The 23671-nt window shown below is 35.7% G+C and overlaps 4 protein-coding genes across 4 annotated transcripts; 2 read left to right on the top strand and 2 right to left on the bottom strand.

The window, feature by feature from the left end:
- The first annotated feature begins 2201 nt into the window (after window positions 1–2201).
- On the top strand, window positions 2202–4871 carry LOC110618562 (probable signal peptidase complex subunit 2). Its single transcript, XM_021761715.2, has 5 exons — window positions 2202–2515; window positions 2618–2769; window positions 3160–3241; window positions 4308–4450; window positions 4624–4871. The coding sequence occupies exons 1-5, from the start codon at window positions 2414–2416 to the stop codon at window positions 4718–4720; spliced, it is 576 nt and encodes a 191-aa protein (XP_021617407.1). The 5' UTR covers window positions 2202–2413; the 3' UTR covers window positions 4721–4871.
- Window positions 4872–6872: 2001 nt separating this feature from the next.
- On the bottom strand, window positions 6873–10908 carry LOC122724009. The gene is made up of 5 exons (XM_043958171.1): window positions 10419–10908; window positions 8654–10281; window positions 8321–8464; window positions 7632–8192; window positions 6873–7445 (listed from the first exon to the last, which is right to left on the bottom strand). Exons 1-5 carry the CDS (start codon window positions 10906–10908, stop codon window positions 6873–6875), a joined length of 3396 nt encoding a protein of 1131 aa, XP_043814106.1.
- Window positions 10905–11996, bottom strand: LOC110619073. Its single transcript, XM_021762330.1, has 3 exons — window positions 11888–11996; window positions 11180–11809; window positions 10905–11053 (listed from the first exon to the last, which is right to left on the bottom strand). The coding sequence occupies exons 1-3, from the start codon at window positions 11994–11996 to the stop codon at window positions 10905–10907; spliced, it is 888 nt and encodes a 295-aa protein (XP_021618022.1).
- A 1759-nt stretch (window positions 11997–13755) lies between these two features.
- Window positions 13756–19300, top strand: LOC110619193. The gene is made up of 4 exons (XM_021762466.2): window positions 13756–14298; window positions 14457–14572; window positions 17115–17358; window positions 17773–19300. The coding sequence occupies exons 1-4, from the start codon at window positions 13951–13953 to the stop codon at window positions 19084–19086; spliced, it is 2022 nt and encodes a 673-aa protein (XP_021618158.1). The 5' UTR covers window positions 13756–13950; the 3' UTR covers window positions 19087–19300.
- Window positions 19301–23671: the final 4371 nt, after the last annotated feature.

Raw genomic sequence — 23671 nt, 5'->3', positions numbered from 1 at the left:
ATATCAACAAGGCATACAAATCAATTATATGTTGCAAATTTTAGGCTTTCATTAGATATTACAACATGTGACAACAGTTTCCTATTTTATTTATATTAATGAGCATCATTTTGGCTACCTGTCCCCATATAGATGCCTACAACAAGGTGATCCTTTATCACCATATCTTATTCTTTTTTATACTGAAAAGCTATCCTTTACCATAAAAAAGGCGAACCTGCAAGGAATTCTCAGTTTTTAGACATGCACCTTCAGTCACTCACCTTCAATTTGTTGATGATTCAATACTTTTTTTTAAGGCATCAATAGAGGAAGCGAAGAAAATCCGACTTCTCTCAATGAGTTATTCAGCAGTCAATGGGCATTCTATCAATATGCAAAAATCTGCAATAATTTTCAGCCCCAATACTCCTCTTGATCTCAAGAATCAAATAGCAAAAAAGATGCAAATTGATAAGATTGATGTGTATGATTGATTTCTTGGTTTACCTTCTAAATTTCCTCGCTCTAAGCAACAAGCTATGAATTACATTGTTGAGCGTATTGAAGGCAAGATGTCATGATGGAAGGAGAAGCTTCTTTCTAAGAGGGGCAAAGAAGTGCCCATCAAATTAATTTCGACTGCCATCCTATTTTTGCCATGTCTTGTTTCTGTTTCCCTCTCTCTTTGTGTGCAACAAGATAAATAGCAGAAATGCTAGCTTCTTTTGGGGTCAATAAGGATAGAAGAAGAAATTCCATTGGGTCTCTTAGACAAAATGTGTGAATCAATATGTCATGGAGGAATTAGTTTCAAAGACATGGAGTGCTTCAGTAAAGCGCTTGTAGCAAAGCAGGGTTGGCGAATCCTCACCAAACCTCTTTTACTTTTGGCTTGTGTTTTGAAAGGGAAATATTTTCTTTTTTAATCTTTCTGGCAAGCTAATCAAGGGAGTAAGGCTTTTTGAGGATGGCAAAGTATTTTATAAGGTAGAGACCTTCTCTAACATAGAGTTCGTTGGCATGTGGGTAATGGGGAATCCATTTTTCGGAAGGAGGATGTATGGGTTCCAAGTCTCTTTCCGAATGCTCCAAGAACTGTATCGGATGAGTCTGTCAATTGTTCTCACCTGCTAGGAATTCTTGGGATGTTTTCTTACTGCGATCTAATTTTATTCCTCAAGATGTCTGTCATATTTTATCAATTCTTGTGGAGCTTTATACACAAAACGATAGACTTATATGGCACCTAAACAGAAATGACAGCTATTCGGTAAAGACAGACTATCATTTGACTTACCAATTGAAGAAGACATTGATTGATTCAGGTAGTTCAAGTCCAAATAGCCAAAGATCCAATATGGCTCTCAAGAATTCCTTATGGAAGCAAAAGCTACCTAGTAAAATCAAAATTCTTCTCTAGAATTTATTGCTAAAGAAGCTCCCTTGCAGTGAACATCCACAAGCGTTTACAAGTACATTCTACTCAATTCCTTGCTAAAAAATGCTAGATTGTTGGTCCCTGTTGATTAATATGGTACAATCTCATTCAGAAATTTCAAACCTATCTCAACTAATAGCTTCTCCTTTGGCAGATCTAGAAGAGCCAAAATGATTTTTCAGGTCTAGAAGAGATAGTCACAGCTATAAGTTTTTCAGCTTGGCAAGCACTTGAGATTTCCTACATTAATGTTAATTTTAATATCGGTGTGGACCCTACAGCTAAGCGTGGTTTAACAACAATTATAGTTAGGAATGATAGATGTCATATTCTGGCTTGGTCTTGTTGATTGTGGGAAGAAATATTAGATCCTCTCATCCTGGAGAGTCTAGCTTGTAGGGAAGCTATCTTATTGGCAAGGCACAAAGGATGGCATCAAGTAATCATCGAAGGAGATTCTTTTACTGTTATTAGTTCTTGTACTAAGAGTCCTTCAAAGGATATTCCACTATATATTCAGAATGTGGTTGCTTATATTGTTTTGTTAGCTAATTAATTATTTTTTGTCCAATTTAACTTTGTAAAGCGTGAGGTAAATGTATTCGCCCACGCTCTAGGACAAAAATTCCTTAGGGATGTAAGCTTTTATTCTAATCCTGCTGAAACTTTTCAAGATTCTTTTATACTGAATTCTTTTGCAAGTCTTCAGCTCGCCTTTACATATCTCTTGCAAGTCTTTAGCTTGCCTTTACATACAACATGTCTTTTAGAAAAAAAAAAAAAAAAAGTGAGCCTAATGTTGGAAACACTTCAGCCTAGACAAGATCAGAGGGAATGTGTGCTTCGACACGACGTCGTTTAAGCCTGGCTGACCTGACAAAATGAGGAGGGAAGTAACGCCCGTCGTCAACTCATTGATAGGTCCTCCCTTGCGGCCTTAACTCACTAGCTCAGACAACGCTCTCTCAAATCTCTGTGTTATCTGACAAGCAGATGCAAGAAAAGAAATCAGAGATGGCAAACAAGAATCCAAAGAAGGCCAATCTCTCAGATCACCACTCTATCAAACACATTCTCGACGAGTCCGTCTCGGAGGTAACTCTAACATTCAAAATCCACCGAAAAGAAAAAACTAAATCCCCCCCCCCCTCTGTAGGCTAATTGATTCAATGCTTCGCTTTAATTTTTGATTTCTAGATTGTTACCAGTCGCGGATATGTGGAAGATTTGAGGTTGAGCAATTTAAGATTGTTTATGGGGACTATCATCATAGTTATCGCGCTTGTTGCTCAGTTTTACAAGAAGAAGTTCCCTGAGAATAATGACTTCTTGATCGGCTGTATCGTATTATATCCTTTTCTGTCCTTCCTTTTGTTGATTTTTCCTTCTTCTTTTTTTTGTTGTGTGTGTGTGTTGCTCACATTCGTTAATTGGGTTTTAGAATTTGCAAATTAGTAATTGCATGATCCTGCAGCCTGCAGATTTGGTTCATTTTGCTTGTAGTTTATTTATTTTTTTTAGAGGAATTTTCAGCTTTTAGAAGCTGAGGAAATAAAATTCTCTGCTTATCTAAGGTCCAGCATATCAAATAGTCTTTTTCAAAACCAAAATGATAGGGATTGTGAAATTTAGAATTTATACCTCAGGAAGGAGGATGATTTTTTTTCTTAATGTGATAATTTCAATTATACTGGCCCGTTAGCCTAATTCAGGTTTTGTTTAACATTTGACTCTGGCAAGTATATAGTCTTCAATGGATTGTTGCAGCTGATTGCATACACAAAAGTGAAGAATGCTATCATGTTCACATATCCTCCTAAGGTAAGTTCCTTAGTCCTGAAATGTGACATTTGTCAAGTGTAACTGCTACTTAGACATTGTATCTCTGACTGTTGCTATGTTAATGTCTATCTTGCACCTCCAATTGATGGGTAGGCCTAAGAAATATTTTTGATGTAGCAACGCATACCTCAACGTGCTTATTTAGCCTTATTATACCACTGCAACCATAAGGGAAACTAAAGAAGTGGATTAATGCCTTTTCCACATCCCAGCAGCTATATCTGTTGTGTATAAGATAAATTGCTCCTAACATAATCTAAATTAAGATTTAAGATTTAAAAGCTTGCAGTTTTGTTACTTTGAGCCAAGTTGTTCATTTCTTGGGTTGTAGCTATGATACAGTAATTTGTTGGTTAGGCTGTTAGTGGACAGAATTTGAAACCAGTTGCTTGGTTGTCTTCGTTCTCTTTGCACTTGAACTAGTACAAGAATAGAATATTTATTATCACCCACTCAATGAAGCACAAAGTGCTTTTTCTTAAGTTGCTTTTTCTTGTGTTCCTTAATTTGTTGCCAGTAGCTGCTGGTATCAGAGGTTTGTCCATTTCTTTGTATTTACATATGCATTTTTGCAATTTCTTTTTCCCTTCTTTTGTCATCTTCATTGGAATGATTATGCACATGGATGCACATGCGTGTACTGGTTTCAATTTCACATGCTTTTGGTTGATGATTAAAATTAATATGTTGTTATGGTTATTTTGATCAGTGCAAATATCACCATATAATCTTTATTTGTCTATCAACTGGATATAATTTTTATATTCCCCTCTTGGTGAGTCAAGGGACATTATCTGTGGGTCCCTACCCTTTCTTTGTCTCTGTGGTTCGTTTGAGTTGTGGTATCACAGAAAAAATGATAAATCTGTGTACATTCATTCCTTATTAGTTTGTCAGAATTTAGCCTATTGGATGATGTAACAAATCTTGTTTTACTTTCTGTTTGTGAACTATTATTTTGAACAACTGACACCTGAACGCCATGTGCTTTCAGATAACGATCCTCAGAAGACCTGGTTGTGTTAATTGTCGATCTTTTATGCAGGAATCTTACACAAGCACTGGTTTGGTGGTCTCTTCCAAATTGCCCAGATTTTCTGATGACTATACACTAAGCATAGCAAGTGCAGATCCCAAATCAATTTCTGCCGGGAAACCAGTGGAGTTTACCAAGAGTGTCTCACAATGGTGTCTCTCTCTCTCTCTCTCTCTCTCTTATTTATATGCAAACACCAGTCCATGCACACACACACACACACACACACATAGAGAGATAAAGTACAGACACTCTTCCAGCCTTTTGATTTTGTGAAGTACACTAGTGTGCACACATGGATTTATGATATTTCAAATTGTTGCAGGTTCACCGAGGATGGAGTTTTAGTGGAAGGTTTGTTCTGGAAAGATGCTGAAGCTCTAATAGATGATTATGCAGGAGAACCAAAGAAGAACAAGTGAGCCCCTCATCTAACAATTCTGATAGGTAATGTTAAGACAGATAGAGACCCAACAATATTGTGTGGTTTGGTATAGATGTTCATTGAAATTATGGTTGATTGCCCTGAATATTTTTTTGAGCCAAACTAAATGAATGTTGATTTTACAAGTATTTTGGATTAGATTAGATAATGTCTTTCATATCAAGTTGTCTCTTGGAAAACATTTGGTTTATCCTTGATTGGAAATCCTTAGTTGTTAACATCCATCTTTATTGATGTTCAATTGGATTATTGGTTCCTATTTCTCAATCACATGGTAAATCTAAATGTTGTTCATATTTCTCAATCACATGGTGAATTTGAATGTTGCCTTTCTGTCAGTGAGATCATATTAAAATTCTAGCAAAATGTTATTGGATCAGTGTCCTAGTGGTCAAAAGTGAGAGTGAGATGGGAGGGAAGGGAAGAAAAGGGAATAATTAATTTGCAAATTTGAATATTGGTAAATTTGGAGTGATTTTATATATGAGCCCAGTAATACTCACCCAATTTTCACTTTCACCTCACCTAGCATTATTGATTTGTGAGGTATTTGTTATGGCTGAATATATAATTTAGTTTCAGACCTTTAATCAAAAAATTATTTGACATTACATTTTATATGAAGTCTAAGAGATAGAATAATTATAATTTATAAAATTTAGGCATTAAATTGGTATACTTTTATTAATGTTAGAAGTCAAAAGTTAACTGTATAGGCTAAGATAACTTAGTTTCACCATTATTCTCAACTAAGTTTTGATACAGCTAAAGTTGAAATTGTCCTTCAATCATTTTGTTTAAAAGGTGTGTATTATTTATAGGGAGATTTATAATTTAGTCTCTGAGTATTGCCTTTATTAATAAGTCAGTCTCTATATTTTTAAAAACCTATTAAAACGTCCTTATCTTTTCTCTCCGTCAATGAATTAGTCCTTCTGTCTATTTTTGCCGTTAAAAATATAGTAAAAGACTAAATTACCCCATTATTTTCCTCCTCCTCCTTTGAGAAAAGATAGGGACTATTTCGTTGACAAAAAGAAACGATAAGGACGTTTTAATAAATTTCTAAAAATATAGAGAGGATGATTTCATTGACGGAAAGAAACGATGAGTATGGACTATTTCGTTGACGGAAAGAAACAATAAGGACGTTTTAATAGATATAAGAAAAGATATGAACTATTTCATTGATGGAAAGAAATGATAAAAACGTTTTAATAGATATGAAAAAAGATAAAAGTGTTTTAATAAATTTTTGAAAATATAAGGACTAACTTGTTAATAATAACAATATCCAATGACTAAATAAAATGTTTTATTTGAGGGTAAAATTGGATTTTAAAAAATTTCTCTCTCCTCCTTTATCTAATTTTAACAGAAAAGATGATGAAAGGACTATTTCGTTGATGGAAAGAAAATATAAAGACGTTTTAATAGATTTTTAAAAATACAGGGACTGAGTTGTTAATATGTCAATATTCAGAGACTAAATTGTAAATCTCCCATATTTATAACAACACTTAGAAAAACATTTCTTTCATTTATTTTTATTAAATCCATTTATAATTAAATTTATGTAAAAACGTTCTTTATATTTTATATGATAAATATTAAAATTAACTAAAAAACTTTTTTTTATAAGAAAAAAAAAAGCAACATAAGCCTCACAAAAGTTGTCAAAAACATATAATATAATTTAATTTCATAATCTAAATATGAAAAAAAATATAAACAAATTATATGATATAATATACTATCACAATTTACACATAAATCTACATAAAAATTCACATTTTTTTAATAAAATGTAATTAAAATGATCAAAATTATTATAATATTATTACATAATCAATATGTCAAAATTGAGTACTTACAAGATTATAAATAAAAATTTTAATTGAAGGGGATTTTTTTTTTATTGACGACTTATATAATTTATTTAGCAATTTTTATTATAGTTAATTGCATTATATTGAAAGCTGGATTAAGATCCATTTCGTTATGTTTGATTGCATGTAATGCAAAAGCACTCACCATGCTTAAAAAAAAATTAAAAAAATATATTTTTATAAATCAAATTTTTTATATATTTATATATATTTTTTTTGAAGTCAAGAAAATAAATATTATTATCTTGAACTATAATGCTCAAACAGACACTCAGACATATCAATCCAGAGTTTAAAACGATTAAAACGAATAGACTGTCTTACTAACAGATGAGCAGCCTTATTCGCACTACGTCTAATCCAGCATAACGAAATATTTGGACAAAGAAGCAGAATATCTTTACAATCCGAAACAATGACTCCAAACTCAGAAAAGTCCTCCGAATTTGAGCGAAAGGCGAAGAATAAAACCTGACTATCAATGAAAATACTTCCAGCCTGTAGGAAAGCATCACGAGCATACATTAAACATTGACGCAAGGTCAATGCCTCAACAATAGCAGGAGAACCACGACCTTCAGTATAACCAGAAATTGCAATTGAAAAAACTCCTTCAGCATCTTCAAACACAGCACCAAATCCAAACAAATTCGAAGTTGAGAAAGTGGCACAATCCACATAAGCTAGCCAATCCGATGCACTAGAAGCCGAACCTGCATTAATAGAGAGAAGACTCGGACTTGGTGCACTTTGCTTATCAAGACCACAATGAAGGTAATCTGTATAAAAAGTATTGGCAGCACTATGGATAGCCTAAGGTGTCAACACCTTATTATTCCACACTAACTCATTCCTTGCATGCCAAACTTTCCATGCATGAACTGCCAATCTTGAAGCACGTTCCCTACCAAAACTCACATGGATATGAAGGAATAAGTCTTGAAATGACAACCAAGAATTGGATAAGGCAACACCCACTAGTCTCCAGACCTCTCTTACCATGGGACAAGAAAAGAAAAGGTGGTCAATAGACTCATTCGCATCACAAAACAAGCACCCCAATGGAACGTCGACACCTCTCCTAGCCAAATTGTCTCGAGTAGGCAAAACACCACGAAACAATCTCCATATAAAGTCCCGAACCTTTGGAGGGACATCAAGAGCCCACACCTTCTTCCACAAGTCCGATGTACCCACCCTTAGATGCCGACCAAGCATAGAAAGCACACAATAATATGCTGTTTTGACCGTATAAAAGCCCCTCTTCTCGAAATGCCAAATAAGCTTATCCGGTCTAGGATTAAGTGGCAAAGGAATAGCTAGAATAGATCGCACATCATCCATGGAAAAAATATTCAACACCTTCTCCAAATCCCACCGCAACTCTCCAGGCACAAACAGATCACTAACATGCATGGCATCATCAATGAACATAGGATCATTCGGCACAAAATTTGAATCACTTGGCAACCAAGGATTATTCTTAACAAAAATGCTTCTACCATCTCCCACTCTCCAACGAGTACCCCGCACCAACAGTTGTTGAGATGAGTGAACACTCTTCCAAACATAGCTATAGTTAGAACCTAACGAAGCTGACATAAAATCCCCCGATGGGAAATATTTTGCTCTGAGCACATTATATAGAAGAGAGTTTGTGTCGGATAAAATCCTCCACCCCTGCTTACCAAACAACGCAACATTGAAGCACCGCAGATCACGGAAACCCATACCACCATCCCCTTTCTGAAACACATACGGTCCCACGCCAGCCAATTAATACCTCTCCGATCATCCATACTACCACTCCACCAGAATTTGTTCAACATCACCTGCAATTGATTACACGTAGCCAATGGGAGTAAAAACACATTCATACAGTATGCAGGGATAGCCTGAAGAACTGCTTTAATAAGGACCTAACGTCCAGCCCGTGAGAGAAATCTGTTATTCCAGCTATTACTACGTTTCCATATCCGATCTTTCAGAAAACTGAAGATTTGCTTTTTACTCCTTCCAACCAGCGAAGGCAGTCCCAAATAAGTACTAGTACCCAGAGATTGATGAACACTGAGAACCGTAGAAACTGCAATGCAAATATCATCACGAATGCAAGGACTGAACATGATAGCAGACTTGTCAAAATTAATAGACTGCCCAGACGCCTTTTCATAAACTGCTAAAAGAGATTTCACCTGTGAGGCCTCCATGACTATGCCCTTAAAAAAGAGCAGAGAATCATCAACAAAAAACAAGTGAGAAATTCTGGGACAACCCTGTTTTGCTGGACAACCCTGAATAAGCCCCAGACTCTCTCTGTTCTGAATAAGCAAAGACAAGCCCTCAGCAACAATAAAAAAAAGATAAGGTGAAATCGGGTCACCTTGACGCAACCCCCTCGTTGGAATAACTGGCCCAATCTCAGAATCATTAAGAGTAATTTTGTAAATAATATCTGAAAAACACATGCGCATCCAACCAATCCAGGTAGTAGAGAACCCCAAAGCAGACAACATTGCACTTAAATAAGCCCAATCAACCCTATCATATGCCTTAGCAATATCAATTTTCAAAGCGCAAAAACCATCAGATCCCCTAGTTTGTTGCTTTAAACCATGTATAGTTTCAAAAGCAACAATAAAATTATCAGTTATCAGACGACCGGGGACAAATGCCGACTGATTAGGGGAAATGATCTTATCTAATACTCTCTTAAAACGGTTAGCCAAAGCTTTAGATAAAGTTTTATATACCACATTGCACAGAGCGATAGGCCTAAAATCCTTCACCAACATCGGATTATCACATTTAGGGATCAACACAAGCAAAGTATTTGAAATATTAGCTGGAAGTGCACCTCTAGCCAACCATTCGCGACAAGCTTTACAAATATCCGGACCAAGAATCTTCCAATGCCTCTGAAAAAATGCTGGGTTAAGGCCGTCTAATCCCGGCGTTTTATCTGGATTCATTTGGAAAAGAGCGTGCCTGAATTCTTCATCAACAAAAGTTGCAGTTAACATAGCATTATCATGAGAATCAACTTTTGGCTGAACCAAGCTAATCACCTCACCAAAATCGGCAACTGCACCAGAGAATAATTCCTGAAAATATGATTGAAAAGTATCCGCAATTACATGCTGATCAGAAGAAATAGAGCCATCCGAGGTTGTAATTTCCACAATACGATTTTGCCTTCTTCGCGCCTTAATATTATTGTGGAAATATTTAGTGTTTTTGTCTCCATTGCGAAACCAAAAGAGCTTTGCTTGTTGGCGAATTCTAATCTCCTCTTCCGCTAGAATTTGATTCCATTGCTCCTTAAGCCGACGCACCTCCCTTATATCAACCGAATCAATATCTTCTTCAAGCCATTTTCTGATCATATCTTTCTGAGCCCATTTCAATATATTTTTGTTCCGACCCCACTGCACAATACGATTGGCAGTAAAATCCTTTTTAGCAAGAAAGTCCAACCGAACCCCCTCTGCCCATGATTTTGAAACAACCTCACCCAGCTCAGGATCCTCGAGCCATGAATTATCAAAACGGAAACGCCTACTCCCTATATGACAAGTAGGAGCAGTAGTTTCAACTAACAAAGGGTTGTGATCAGACACGGGAGCAACCAAAATTGAAGATAAAGCATCTGGAAAAATACCACTTCAAGCTGTATTAGAACATGCACGATCCAACCTTTCTTTAGAACAAAATGGAGTCCCCTCTCTATAAGTATAAGAAAGAAACGAGCCATTATGTTGTATATCAGACAAACTAGAATCTAACAACGTCCCCCGAAAACCAGAAATAAGATGAGAAGCTCGAAGAGGACCCCACTCTTCTCTTCAGGCGCTGCAATATCATTGTAATTCCCACAACATAACCAAGGTAAATCATTACGTGAAGATAGCTCACGCAACAGGTTCCAAGAAGTACGGCGGCGAGTTGGTTCAGGACAACCATAGAACCCTGTAAAACACCATTGAGCAGAGCCAGTACCAATAGTGCAGTCAATAAAATTTGAAGAAAAGTAAGAAACTTGTAACTGAACATCATTATTCCACATCAAAGATAAACCCCCACCAATACCAATACTATCAACAGAAAAACAATTCGAATAATGGAAAAGGTTCTTTATTTGATTCATTCTTACACCATGAACTTTAGTTTCCATAAGAAATAAAATAGAAGGTTTATAATAAAAAACAAGATCCTCCATAGCATTAACTGCAAGAGGATTACCAACACCTCGGCAGTTCCAACAAAGAATCCTCATAGCTGTCGGTCGACCCGCCTTGCAGGTTCGACCGTTGGAGTAGAATTAACCGGCAATGAATCCATGGCATTAGAAACGTTGCTGGCTGTAGGAGAATGCTGTCGTTTTTTCCCCTCAACAGAATGCTGCATTGGGTCATCTTCACCTAAACCATTTGGGCCCAAATGATTCTAATCAGTTTCCATCTGGCCTACTGCCTTTTCCATCCCATCAGTAGTAGAAGATGTGCCCAAAAAGGAATTCAGAAAAGATTGGGATGGTAACAGCTAACATCCTAGAGAAGGGCCCTGATTATTCGGAGATAACGTCGCCTGAACAAACGGTGTTTCCACCTGTAGCCATGAACTGGTCGGGCGGAGATTGCGACGGCGGACTGCGCGAAGTTCTGGCCCCCATAGAGGTTGCAACTCTTTCTTCTCTTTATGCAATAATAAACCACAGAAAGAATCAGTATGGCCGAGACGGCCACAGAAAAAACAAAAAACCATGAACCTCTCATAAGCAAAGCGAGCATAAAAGGCCTCTCCTGTAGGTGTAACCAGCTTCTTCCTGCGTTTAAGAGGATTCCTAACATCCACCCAAACCCTAATCCTCATATAAGAATCCTTTTCATTAGAAGAGCAGTATGTAGTATCATAATCCAAAAAAGAGCCAACAAAATTCCCCAGATTAATAGCAATCGTTGCCGTATAGAAATCTGTCTTTAGATCATGAACCTGCACCCACTCATCCACAAAAATCAATGGAACCTGCAAAGGGTCTTCCCCCTCCATTAGTGCATGGAGAATAAGTAGATGATTGTTGTACAGCCAGGGTGTCCCTCGCAAAACACGTTCCAAATCCACCACCGCAAAAAAACGAAAAAGATACCTTTTGGCTTCCAACTCAGTGATTTCGACCCCTCCCAAAGGATGTCATATGTCAGCAAAAACCTCACGCATCGACTTGAAGTTGATACGATTAAAAGTCAAAAACATACCCATAAAACAGTTCTTATATCGAAAAGAAGGGGCATCAGCAACCGGAACCTCAGCCAACCCCTCATCCTCTTCGTCCGAAAGCGACAATTGTTGAAAATTGGCCTCCATAGAAACAGAAACCCTAGGTTCTGATAAAAACGAAAAAACCCTAAGCACAAGGCTTACGGAAATAATTCATATATAAGTATATCTTAATATTTCAATGATAGATACTGAGAATATAATTTTCAAGATTCTCAAATATTAATAACTTTGAGTCGCATTCGTAAATTTAATCGGATGGTAAGTGTATTCGAATAAATATCTCTAATATCCAATTTTTAATTTAAAAAAAAACTCTATTTTGAGTTAAAATAAAAAAAAGTTAAAAAAATCATTACCTTCTTTTATTGTTATAAAAAAATAATAAAATTTAAATAAATAGAATAATAATAATAAAAAAAATTAATGGATAGCGCTCGTTCGAAAAAGAAAACAATTATCTATGTGTTGGAGATTAATTATTCCTCACCCATATGATCCAAGCTCTATTGCAATATTTTTACTTAAAATTAAATAAGTTCAATTTAAAATTTGAAGTGAATTAAGTTTTTGTAGTTTTGTTAAGAGTTAAATAAGTTTTAATATAATATAATATTATTTTTTATAATTTAAAATATAAAAATTTAATATTTTAATTAACATAAAAATTTAAAAAATAAATAATTTTAAAAATTACAAAAATAAAATTTTATCATATAAAAAATATTTTTATTATAAAAAGTAATATTGTATCAAATGATAATTTATTTGACCTTAATAACACTACAGTAATTTAATTAATCTCAAAATTTAAAAATTACTAAAATTCACTTGTCACTCTTCCTAAAACCTGTCCAACCCATAAAAATTTAAAAATTACTAAAATTCTTTTTTAAAAAAGTATTAGAGAAATTTACCCTTTTTGTCCCCAATTATAATGCATTCTTATATTTTAAAAATTAAATTATTTAGTTAATTACTTTTAATTCTATTTTCTGGATCAATGAGTCTTTATCTTCCATTAAAAAAAAATTCTTTTGTTTATTTCTCTTTTGTTTCTCTAAATTTTTTTCTCTTTTGTCAATTTTTTTATATCACATTTTATTCTTAATTGACTTTTATATTTATTTCATAATAAAAAATAAAAAACTGTAATTAATTATAAAATTTATGAGTTAAACAATAATTTATCTTAAAATTTTAATAGCAAAAAAGATGGAATCACCTAATTTTAGTTTATTTTTTAAAATATTAAACCAAATCATTTTTATTGATAAATTTAGAATACAAAATGAATTTCAATATGTTAGATGTAATTATTGAAAATTAATTAGAAAACAAAATTAAAGTATTTTAATTATAAACATCAAAAAATAAAAATTATTTTTCTCCTAAAATTTTGCAAAAAGAATTAAATTCACCCTATTTTAACACTACAATATACATTTTTAATTGTTTGAAAAAATAAATTTTGATTTATTTATAAATTAGATTAATTAAATTTATTAAAAAATTAAATGTAAATTATTCAAGCTACGATTTAATTTAATTTAATTCTAGTAATCCTAGTTTGTCAACTCTAAAATACAAAATTTTGTACTTTGATGGTTGTCTCCTCCTTAAAACCTCCCCCTGTGCACGTTAGCACATAAAACTGTTGACGTGTCCTCCTAAACTTCCAGCTGGGTGGCCCCATAGGTTTCGTGTAGGCCCCATCGTGAGAAAGCTGACGTAACCCTTTTTTTCGCAATGGACCCACCTCGGAACTGAAAGCCTAACGTTAAAATTGGATTTAAACGACTTCTTTCGGGTCCGCCTGGTATTATATAACAAACCCTGCGCTCTCTTTATCTTTTTGTTTTTGCATAAACAAAAAGCAGCACCACTGATTTTTCCATCTAATTTTCTTTCTGATTCCCAAAATTTTGCTCATTTCTTTGAGATTGGGATTCGAACGTCTCTATTCTACATTTTTTACGATAATTTCAAGTTTTAGGGTTACGATTTTTCTTCTGTGTTGTTAAATTTTGAGAGATTTGCAATGGTTAACTCTGGAAAGCAAGAATTTGGTGACGATCGATCTGAACGATCCAACGGCGAGGATTTCGAGGATTCATCGTCGGTTTCTGGCGGCTTTCAGACCTCTAGGGTTGGATCTGGTACCCTTTCGCAAGGAAGGAGCGAGACTGGCTTGACGGAGCTTATAGTAGAAGATGGAGATCGCTTGTTTCAACGGAGCGATTGTGGAGATAGGGTTTTGCAGTGGTTACAGGCCTTGGATATGCAGTTCATGGGGGCTTGTAGAGCTGATGAGAGGTTGAAGCCGTGGTTGAAGCTGAATGCTTCTGGTGGTATGGCCGAAGATCGCCTTTTGGCCCATCTGAATCAGGTGTTTATTTAATTTACTATGCTATTGAAATTCGAAGCTCGATGTTGATCAAAAGTCTGGTTAACTAGTACTTCAGTAGTAGATTTTATATTTACTTTTGCATGAGGTGGTGCAATTAAGTGTTCTGATAGGTTTTATTTCTTTTGTTCTGTGATCAGCACTTCGAGCCATCAGAAGTTGGCATACTTGCTAGATGTTTCTGTATTCCTCTGGTTTCAATTCGTGTTGGCAAGATAAACAAGCGAGGGACCCTACTTTGTCCAACTGCCTCAAGGTAATGAGCTTATTTGGATGGCCTGTTTGCTTATTTGTTTATTTTATTCTTGCTCTAATATAATTTTGTTGATTGGATTAAGAGTTAGAAATATTGTAGAGGGGTTGGAGTCGATTATGCTTGAGTTTTAGGGTTGAGATGTTCAATAGGTCTTTGGGATTATGTCTATTTAAACTTTCTAGTAGTAGTATAAGCAACTCTTTAATCTGTTTGCACCACTGAGTTGGGCATTGGCTTTTTATGATTGTATGCTGATGATATCAATCCTTTAATTTACTCCTTGGTGCTTTCTTTTCATAGTTGACCTGAGTTTCATAATCAAAGAGTTGTCTAGGGTGTCAGGCAACATGTATGAGTTGATCTTTCTGATAACAATATCAGTTGATCGAATTATATGATCCTGATTGACCTATTGCTTTAAGCAGTTTCAATTCCTAAATGTTGCAGGCAACTTATTTAGATTACACATGATGTTAGTGATGTTCTGATGTTTTGCTGTATATCACCCATGTTAATGTCCCAGTAAGTTTGAAGATATTTATATTGGATATCATGTATCACTTTTTTATTTCTTTTGTGCGTGTGAAGGTCAGATCTTTGTGTGTTATTGCTTGTGTGTTTGACTGCTAATTTGATAATATATTTTTGTTGTTTATATTATTGGTATTATTTTTCGTGCTTTCTGTTATCATCTGATGTGAGGTATTCTAAACTTCACTCTAAACTTTGTTCTAGTTGTTTTTTAAACTCAATTTGGATTAGATGAAAAGATACATTGAAGATATGCCTGTTGAAACAATGTGAAATTTCGGTTGATGGATTTATTTATTTATTTGTTTTTCTATAATTGCTACTTCTACATACTCTTCCATAGCTGGGGGTTGTGCTATTATGCCAGGAGACACGTGAAGATTGGTCAAGTGGTTTTTCCTTATTATGACGTCATAAGCACAACTGGTTTTGTTGCTTCTCATTTTCAGTTGTTTAGATAGGTTTCCCGCTGTATTGACGTGACCCTTCCCTTAGTAAACACTTGCAAACACTGCTGGCTGGAAAGTGTATGTGTTTTTAACTTATTAATGGTGATAATGTTCATGCTTCCAAGTAAAAATATCTTTTGGCTTGTAGGTAAAGTGGGCGTATTCTATTATGAACTCTGAATTATGAGGAAGTAAAGGTAGTTTCATCTCCCACATTATGTGATTATATAGATTGCTGCTACTTTTTGAATTTATATGTTAATTTTTTAACTGAAGTAGAGACTATGCAAAGGTTCTTTATTTATTTACTTGAAATGATAAATTCATGTTATATACTCTCATTTTCTTTCTAGTTTCAGTTGTATACCTGTTTATATGTTGGCATTATATTCTTTAATACATATTATTAGTCTTTTCCAACCTTGTTCTGTGGTTATGGATTTGTTCATTGGTTTGGGGCTTGTCTCTCTCTCTCTATATATATATATATACACACACACACATTACAAAACATAGTTGAAGATGGAATATGATGAAGTCAGGACCCTTTTTTAGCTTATCATAAGGTCGTACAGTTATTAGATGTGAAAAATGAGTTTTTATGAAAAGGTTAAAATTGTTTGCTTATCAAATTTGAATGTAACTGTGGTCACGGGACTTGCTCTTTAGTTGAAGACTTATAATTGAGAAAATTTGCACTGGATTGGTACTAATAGTGATTTCTTACTTCAGGGTGTGCCAACCAGTAAAGTTTGCTTCCTTGGTTGGCAGTTAAAAAGTGTTAAGTTTGGGCCAGGCTTAACTCACCCCAAAAGCTAGCTCAAGGGGGAGGAGTGCCTATGGCCCTATAAGGGGCACATTACCCCTTTCCGCAACTGATGTGGGATTCAACACACCCCCACGCCCAGAATTTTTTACTGGTGCGTGCCACATTTATGGGGCGCCCAACATCGGATGGGGAGGCTTTGATGCCATGTTAAATTTGGGTCAGGCCTAACTCACCCCATGAGCTAGCTTTTGGGGTGAGTTAGGCCTGGCCCAAATTTAACAAAAAGAGCTGCTATATTGTTGCTGCTGTAGTATTTTTCTTGCTCTAAATTGTACATAGACAACTGGAATTTCCAGGTTGCTAAATTACTAGCTTGCTAAAAGTAGAATTAGATGAAACCAAAACTTTGAAAATCTCTACAATATATTTGATTCTCTTGCAATGAATATGCTGGGAGAATCTTGTATGTAAAATCTATATACACTCTTGTCATTCATTTTACTTATTTTATTTATTTGAATTTCCCTTTTTCTGTTCATATTTTGTTTGCTCTTGGTTTTGGATAAGGTATAATAGAAAATTTCATGGGAATGGTGGTACCCTCAGAGTTTGAGTTTAGCCGGTAACAGGGATAGTATTTTGAAGATTTCGCTGTTACTTGTGACTTCATTTTTTGTTATACCACCTGCTGCTTGCTTTTTGGTTCAGTTTAATGCTTATTTCTTTGACTTGGTTTTTTTTTTTTTTCCATCTTATAGTTCCAATCTAATTTATTTGTTGCTCATTGTTTCAGGGGAATTTTAAATGTTTCAATGTTACCAACATCTGATTTGCGCCTCTCGTTCATTGGAGATGATGTTACTACAGAGAGACTATTCACTGTAAGCAGTAAAGCAGAGAGTCCAGCAGTAACAGTTCACACGATCTTAGCAGACAGCTCTGGGCGATCTTTCCATATAAATATAGCAGATGCTAGAGATTATTTCTTCTGGAGCTCAGAGAAATCAAAGCTCTTGGGAATTGAATTGATTGCCAAAGTATGCTATTGGTCCTGCATGTACATGACATTGCACTGGTTCAAGAAATTAATTTGGCTTTACAAATTTGAGTTTAGTTGCTAAATACTCCAATGCAATTAAAATATATATTGCCCGTTTTGAAGGAAATGGCAATCCAATTCAAATTTGCAAACTGGCATAGTATGATACACGGAAATTTAAATTGGTTAGCTATTTTTTTTTCCCATCTTTCTGAAGATCTCTGCTCCTAAGTGAAGTATGATGAACGAATATTAGTTGGAATATCAATCTTGATATAGATTGAAGACCACAAGAAGAATGCCATACACTTTTTCATTCTTATTTCTCACCCCCCTCCCCTCTTTGAATTGTGGAAAAATGTTTGTTGATATTATTATTCTAATCAAGGTTTTATTTTGTTCATAATCATAGATGAAGGATATACTGAAGAGGAGACCATCTATAGCAGAATTAACTGGAATTAGTGAGTCGCGACTTGATTGCTTTGCAATTCACCTCCGCTCCTATGTTCTAGGAAGTAACACCCAAGAAAGTGTAGCAAGCATCCCTGCCTCTTCCACAGGCACCAGTCTTGACCACCCTGATGGGACATCTATATCATCTAAGCCTCTGCGTTCCCGACATATTGGCAGTCAGGCTACAAAAGCAAATTCAGCTTATCAAGGAAGCCTCAGTCCAAGATCAAGTTCTTTTAAAGAGGGCCTGCCCCGAAGTTTGTGGTCTTTAAAAACTGCTGCTGCTAGGGAAAAGTTAAAACGTCGTGGGGATAGCCATCTCTCAGCAGTGGATAAGCTGATGATCTCATTGCCATGTGAAGATGCATCAAGCTCTATTCAGTCTGGAAGTGAAGAACTGCCTGTGAGTAAGAGTTGTCCTATGGCGCCATCAAGTTTTCTTGAATCACTAGGGAAACTGTCCATCTCCCCAACTCTGAATTCAGCGTCCTATGTGACTTCCTCAGGTCCACCTCTTGTCTCTCCTTATTATTGTTGGTGCCCCCAAGGTGTGTCAACTATGCAGTATCCTCCTGCATCTCCACAACTCACTACTTCATCAATTGAATCCCCCTTGCTTCCACCACTTTCTTCATTATTGTCAGCTGCCAGGTCTTCCAGTAAGTTAACTCCAACACCATCTCTGAGTTTGGCTGATGTTCCTTCATTAGATTTTCCTGCTTTGCTGCCAGACCCTTTGGTTAGATTGCCAATGCTTGGTTCTCAGCAGATCCCAACCTTCACCCCTTTGATGTGTGACCCAATTGTGCATATTCCAGTAATTGATTTTTGCTCATCGGGTCAAGGTTACCTGGTGAGTGCTGGTCCTGCAATTTCAAGCACTATCCCTCCTTTGCACCCAAAACTCGTCAATCCATTGATTCCTGAACCTGAATCCATAGTAGAAAAGGGTGCGAGAGAGACTCTTCGTCTACTCATTAGCAGTTCAACCCAAGGTGGCCCGCAGTTGATGGATGTGTTGCCTGTGGTATTGACCAATAGCGGTGGGGAACATGTTACTGGAAGCCGGGGACTATACAGCGGATCAAGTGATGTGAATACAATTGCAAACAGCATGGCCACCATTGGGTTGGTTTCTGTGTCTGAGAGCATTGTAAGTGGTGGTGAGATAGAGGTACGTAGTTGTTGGGATGGGTCATGCTCTGAATTTGATTCTGATTCTGATGATGATAATACACGTCATCTAACTACAAAAGAAGGCAAGAGTTGATGCAGTAATTAATTGGATATTCCATTTGCTTTGTAGATTTCTCTTGGTTTATAAAAATGTAGATATGATATGTAGCTTCAGCCGCATGCCTTTTGATATGTAATTAGCAATTCCTGCCATTATTTGGCATTTGTTAACCTCCTTTTCGTCCAGTTTGATAGAAATGAAATTTGTAATGTGTTTTCGGCTTCGTAACAGGTATAATATTTGCTCAGCTTTTCCACCTTTAGAAACTTTGCATCAATTTGAGAATTTCAATTTGTATATACACTTTTTCTTTTGGTTATACTTCGGAAAATTAAAAAGTGGTGCAACTGCTTGACGGCAGAAATTCCAAATATAGTCCTGGACTTAGAACAGAATCCCTTTCCGCTTCTCACAATCTGAAAGTGAGACAGAAATGAAAATGGGGGCATTGACAAGTAATCACTCAACAGGAAGGAAGCAATATCTCCCTCGCTGTCATGGGACTGTTATTGTAATTGAACCTTTTCATCACCATATGTCAATTTCAACTGCTTCCACTTGGGAAGTTGTTATCATTTTCTCTGGTCCTATCATTCTCATCCCAACTACTGTACAAAGTTATTTGCAAAGTCAATGTAAAGCTTATACAATGTGATACCAACAGAACTTACAGACAGCAGTATTAGACGAGTAAAATTTGTGTCAAGAGGATGGGCATATGATCCAATAAGAGAGCTAAGTTGCTTTCTAGTAATGTATTGGTCTATTCTTCATAATAATATATTTGAGTTTTATTTGGCTCTATGCACCTAAAGATAAAATTTATATATATATTTTTTTTTTAAAAAAATGCACAAGTTATTAGGGTAATTTCTTTTTTCTCAAAAATATATTTCATTAAGACCCATTGAGGTGGCAAGGGGAGAACAAAATTCATCTTGTTGAATCCCACGTCGGTTGTGAAAATGGTATATACCCCTATATGGGTAATAGGCACTCATCTCCTTGAACTAACTTTTAGGATGAGTTAGGACTGACCCAAATTTAACATGATATCAGCGCATCCCGATATGTAAGGCTTTCAAGAAATACGAGGTCCGTAATGGAGCTCCACGAACTATAGCCCCATTCTAAAAACCATTCTAGATGGTCTCTAACAACAATCAAGAATTATGATTCTGTATCAGCACGGAGACATCATCATAATCCGTTATTCACAACTTTTGTACAACCTCATTGAAAATAGTACGAATATAGACAAATGTGTTTACTATTTTAAGTTATTATGTTCTATTTATGAATTTAATAATGTGAAATGAGCAAATATTGATATTTTTTTACTATTTTCCATAGAGATAATTGCTGATAAGTAGGGGTAACTCTTTCAGTTTCCCATTTAAAATTATTCTGTGAATCAACATGCATTTAAATAAATTAAAGAACAATTTATAATATAAAAACTAATTTAAGTCCACACATATAATTGTATTTTTAAGTCCACACATATAATTGTATATAATATAGTATATGACATTTTTTAATGAGCTATCTTACAGACGAATAAGGGGTGTTACACCTTTCTTGATCCTCAGCAACCGGAATATGAGGCAAAGATGATATTTGTTGTTTTAGCAATGAGGCAGTGTTAGAGCTAAAAGTGATTGTTGATTTAACTAGATTACCGATTGACCACTTGCTAAGGAGAAAGACCTTAATACAGATTTAAGAGTGTCGGCTTATTCCATAGAAGCTTGAGAGAAAAGAATGGAGTCGTCTGCAAACAAAAGGTGTGAAACAGCAGGACCATGCTGAGATGCTGTTAAGCCTCTAAGAGCTAAGGAATTTAAGGCATGAGAAAAAACTTTTGCTACTAGGAGAAAAAAGATAAGGGGATAAGGGATTCCCTTGACGAATACCTCTAGACGGTTGAAGATAAAAAAACCTATACCCATTAATCTGAAAGAAATATGTCGCCGTCATTACACATTGCATGATCCAAGAAATCCAAGTTCCATGAAAGCCAAGGCTGCTAAGTTTGTGGTGAAGGAAAGGCTATTCCACACATTCATAAGCTTTACTAATATCAAGCTTTACTGCCATTCCGACGAATTTACCAAGCTTTCATAATTTGAGGCTGTGCATGAGCTCACGGTAGATCAAGACATTATCAGAGATTAGCCTACCTTTGATGAAGGCATTTTGCTTAGCTCCCATAATTGAACCCATGAAATGTTGAAGCCGGAGGATCAATAACTTAGCAATAATCTTTTAGAAAACATTGCAGAGACCGATGGGTCGGAGATCCTTCATTGACTTAACAGACTTAACTTTCAAAGTAAGAGAAATAATATTGTGATTAGCATTCTTCAGCATTCTATCTCCCTCAAGAAAATCTCTGACTGTCGAGAAAACATCATTGCCCATAATGCTCCAGCACTTGTAGTAAAACAAAGCTGTAAGGCCATCCTCTCTTGGGGCTTTAGAGGTGTTGATAGAAAAAACAGCTTTTTTAACTTCAACAAAGGAGAAGGGTAACACCAAGGATGCATTCATCTCATTTGTTACTCTAGGCTCAAGATGAGTAGTGATGTCTTGGAAGCCCCTTGGAGACTGAGAAGAGTATATTTGATGGAAATAAAAATTAGCTATTTTCTTTAAGTCCGTCAGATTTATTCTCCATCTGCTTTGTTCTTCTTCTAGTCCTACAATGAAATTCCTCTTTTGTCATTGAACAACTCTGGCATAAAAATAGGAAGTGTTCTTGTCCCCTGATTTCAACCAGTTTAGCCTCGCCTTCTGTTCCCAATTCTTTTCTTCATTCCTGATTTCACCCATTAGATCCTTTTCAATAGATTTAACTCGCTCCAAATTCCATGGAAGAGTTTCTTTAGCTCTAGCAAGATCTGATTCTAGTTGTACTATTCTCTGTTTGGAATTAGAGGAATTGCTTTTATTCCACTCTATAAGAGCTCTCCTGTAGGCCTTCAACTTTGAATGAACCTTGAATATAACTGATCCGTTAACATTCTCTCTCCTAGCTTGTGTAATGATTTGACCCACTGTTGGATTACTCACCCATCATACATCAAAACAGAATAACCTCTTCGCCTTTGGAATTGAGGGAGAGACATGAATCAAGAGAGGTCTATGGTAAGAGCCTTTATCCTCTAAATGTTCAACGTAAGCATTTGGATAAAGGGCACACCACTGAATAGAAGCTAAAGAACGATCAAGCCTTTCCTGAATGTTGAAAACCTCATCCCTACAATTATTCCATGTGAACGTTGGACCTCAGAAACCAACCTATATCAGAAAGAGCCAAAGAATTGATGAAGTTCCAGAAAGAACTAGTAGCATTCACATTCAACCCATGACCACCTTATTTTTCCCAAGATTGAAGAATACGATTAAAATCACCCACAACTCAAGTTGCATTGTCCAAATTATTACTATAATCAACAAGAAAGTCAAAATAATCAGTGTGAATACTATCAACACAACTGAGATAAATAAAAAGAACAAACCAAGTTTCATTAAGATTCTAATCAACAACAATAACATAAACAAAAAAAAAAGAGGCATACTTAATCACTGTGACTCTAACAAAATTTTTTCAAGCTACAGTAATGCCTCCAGCCACACCTATAGGGCTTACAGCAAGCATATCTACATACTCACAAGAGTTTAGGATTCTCCAAACAAAAGTATTGCTGTTCTTAGTCTCCATGAGAAACAAAAGATCTGGGGAAGAAGAGTTGCAGGTCCTTCTTAAGTGACGAATTATCTAGGAATTTCCCAGCCCTTGTTAATTCTAGCTGAAAATTCTCATAACTTCTTTTGGGGCCACTCTCGGCTGGCTACCCCCACCTCAGTATTTAGAATTGTAGATGAGCATAATTTCTTCCCTGGATGAATTTCTACATCCTGAGTTAGAGAGCTTCTCTTCTTCTGACATTGTCTTTTAGAATATGGAACTTTCATATCCATTTTTAGGATCTTAATTCCCGAATCACCAAATGAGAAGAAAAACTTTCTTTAGTTCTAGCCAACTGTTTCCATGAATGAAGGAATGTCTGTTCTCGAGACTGTACTCCTGGTTTCTAAGCCATCATTTTTTGTTGTGCTTACTAAAAAATTGAGTGTTTATTCTGGAAGAAGCTTGCAATTTCAATAAGGTCTTCCAAAGATAGGAGCTCTTTAGGATCGAGAAATTTATGGGTATACTGAAGTTCAGGAAGTTGAGCAAAGAATTTTAATTTTCTGGTATTCCAGTTAATAAAGGAGTTTGAGGGTAGAGAATTGAAAGCTGGATTAGGACACGAGGGATCTGAGTTTTAAAAGGAAGAATGTGGGCTTTAACAGAATCTTAAAAGAAAGGTATTTGGGTTTAAATATGAGTCTTTCAATTAAAAGAGGTGGATTCAGAACAGGTAACTGGGTATCAGGGCAATAGACATAGTTGAAAACTGAAGAGGAATAAGGAAACGACAATAACTTCATAGATTCCTAACGATAATAAACAAAAAGAGTTTTACGGACGTAGAGAATTTGCAAGTGGGGAAGAAATAGTTTGGTCACTTGACGCATAACATCCAACTAAACAGTACTAATTGGTCCC

Source organism: Manihot esculenta, chromosome 7 (genome assembly GCF_001659605.2).
Source record: "Manihot esculenta cultivar AM560-2 chromosome 7, M.esculenta_v8, whole genome shotgun sequence".
NCBI lineage: Eukaryota > Viridiplantae > Streptophyta > Magnoliopsida > Malpighiales > Euphorbiaceae > Manihot > Manihot esculenta.
The sequence above is the reverse complement of the archived record's forward strand: the minus strand, read 5'-3'. Positions and strand labels throughout refer to the sequence as shown.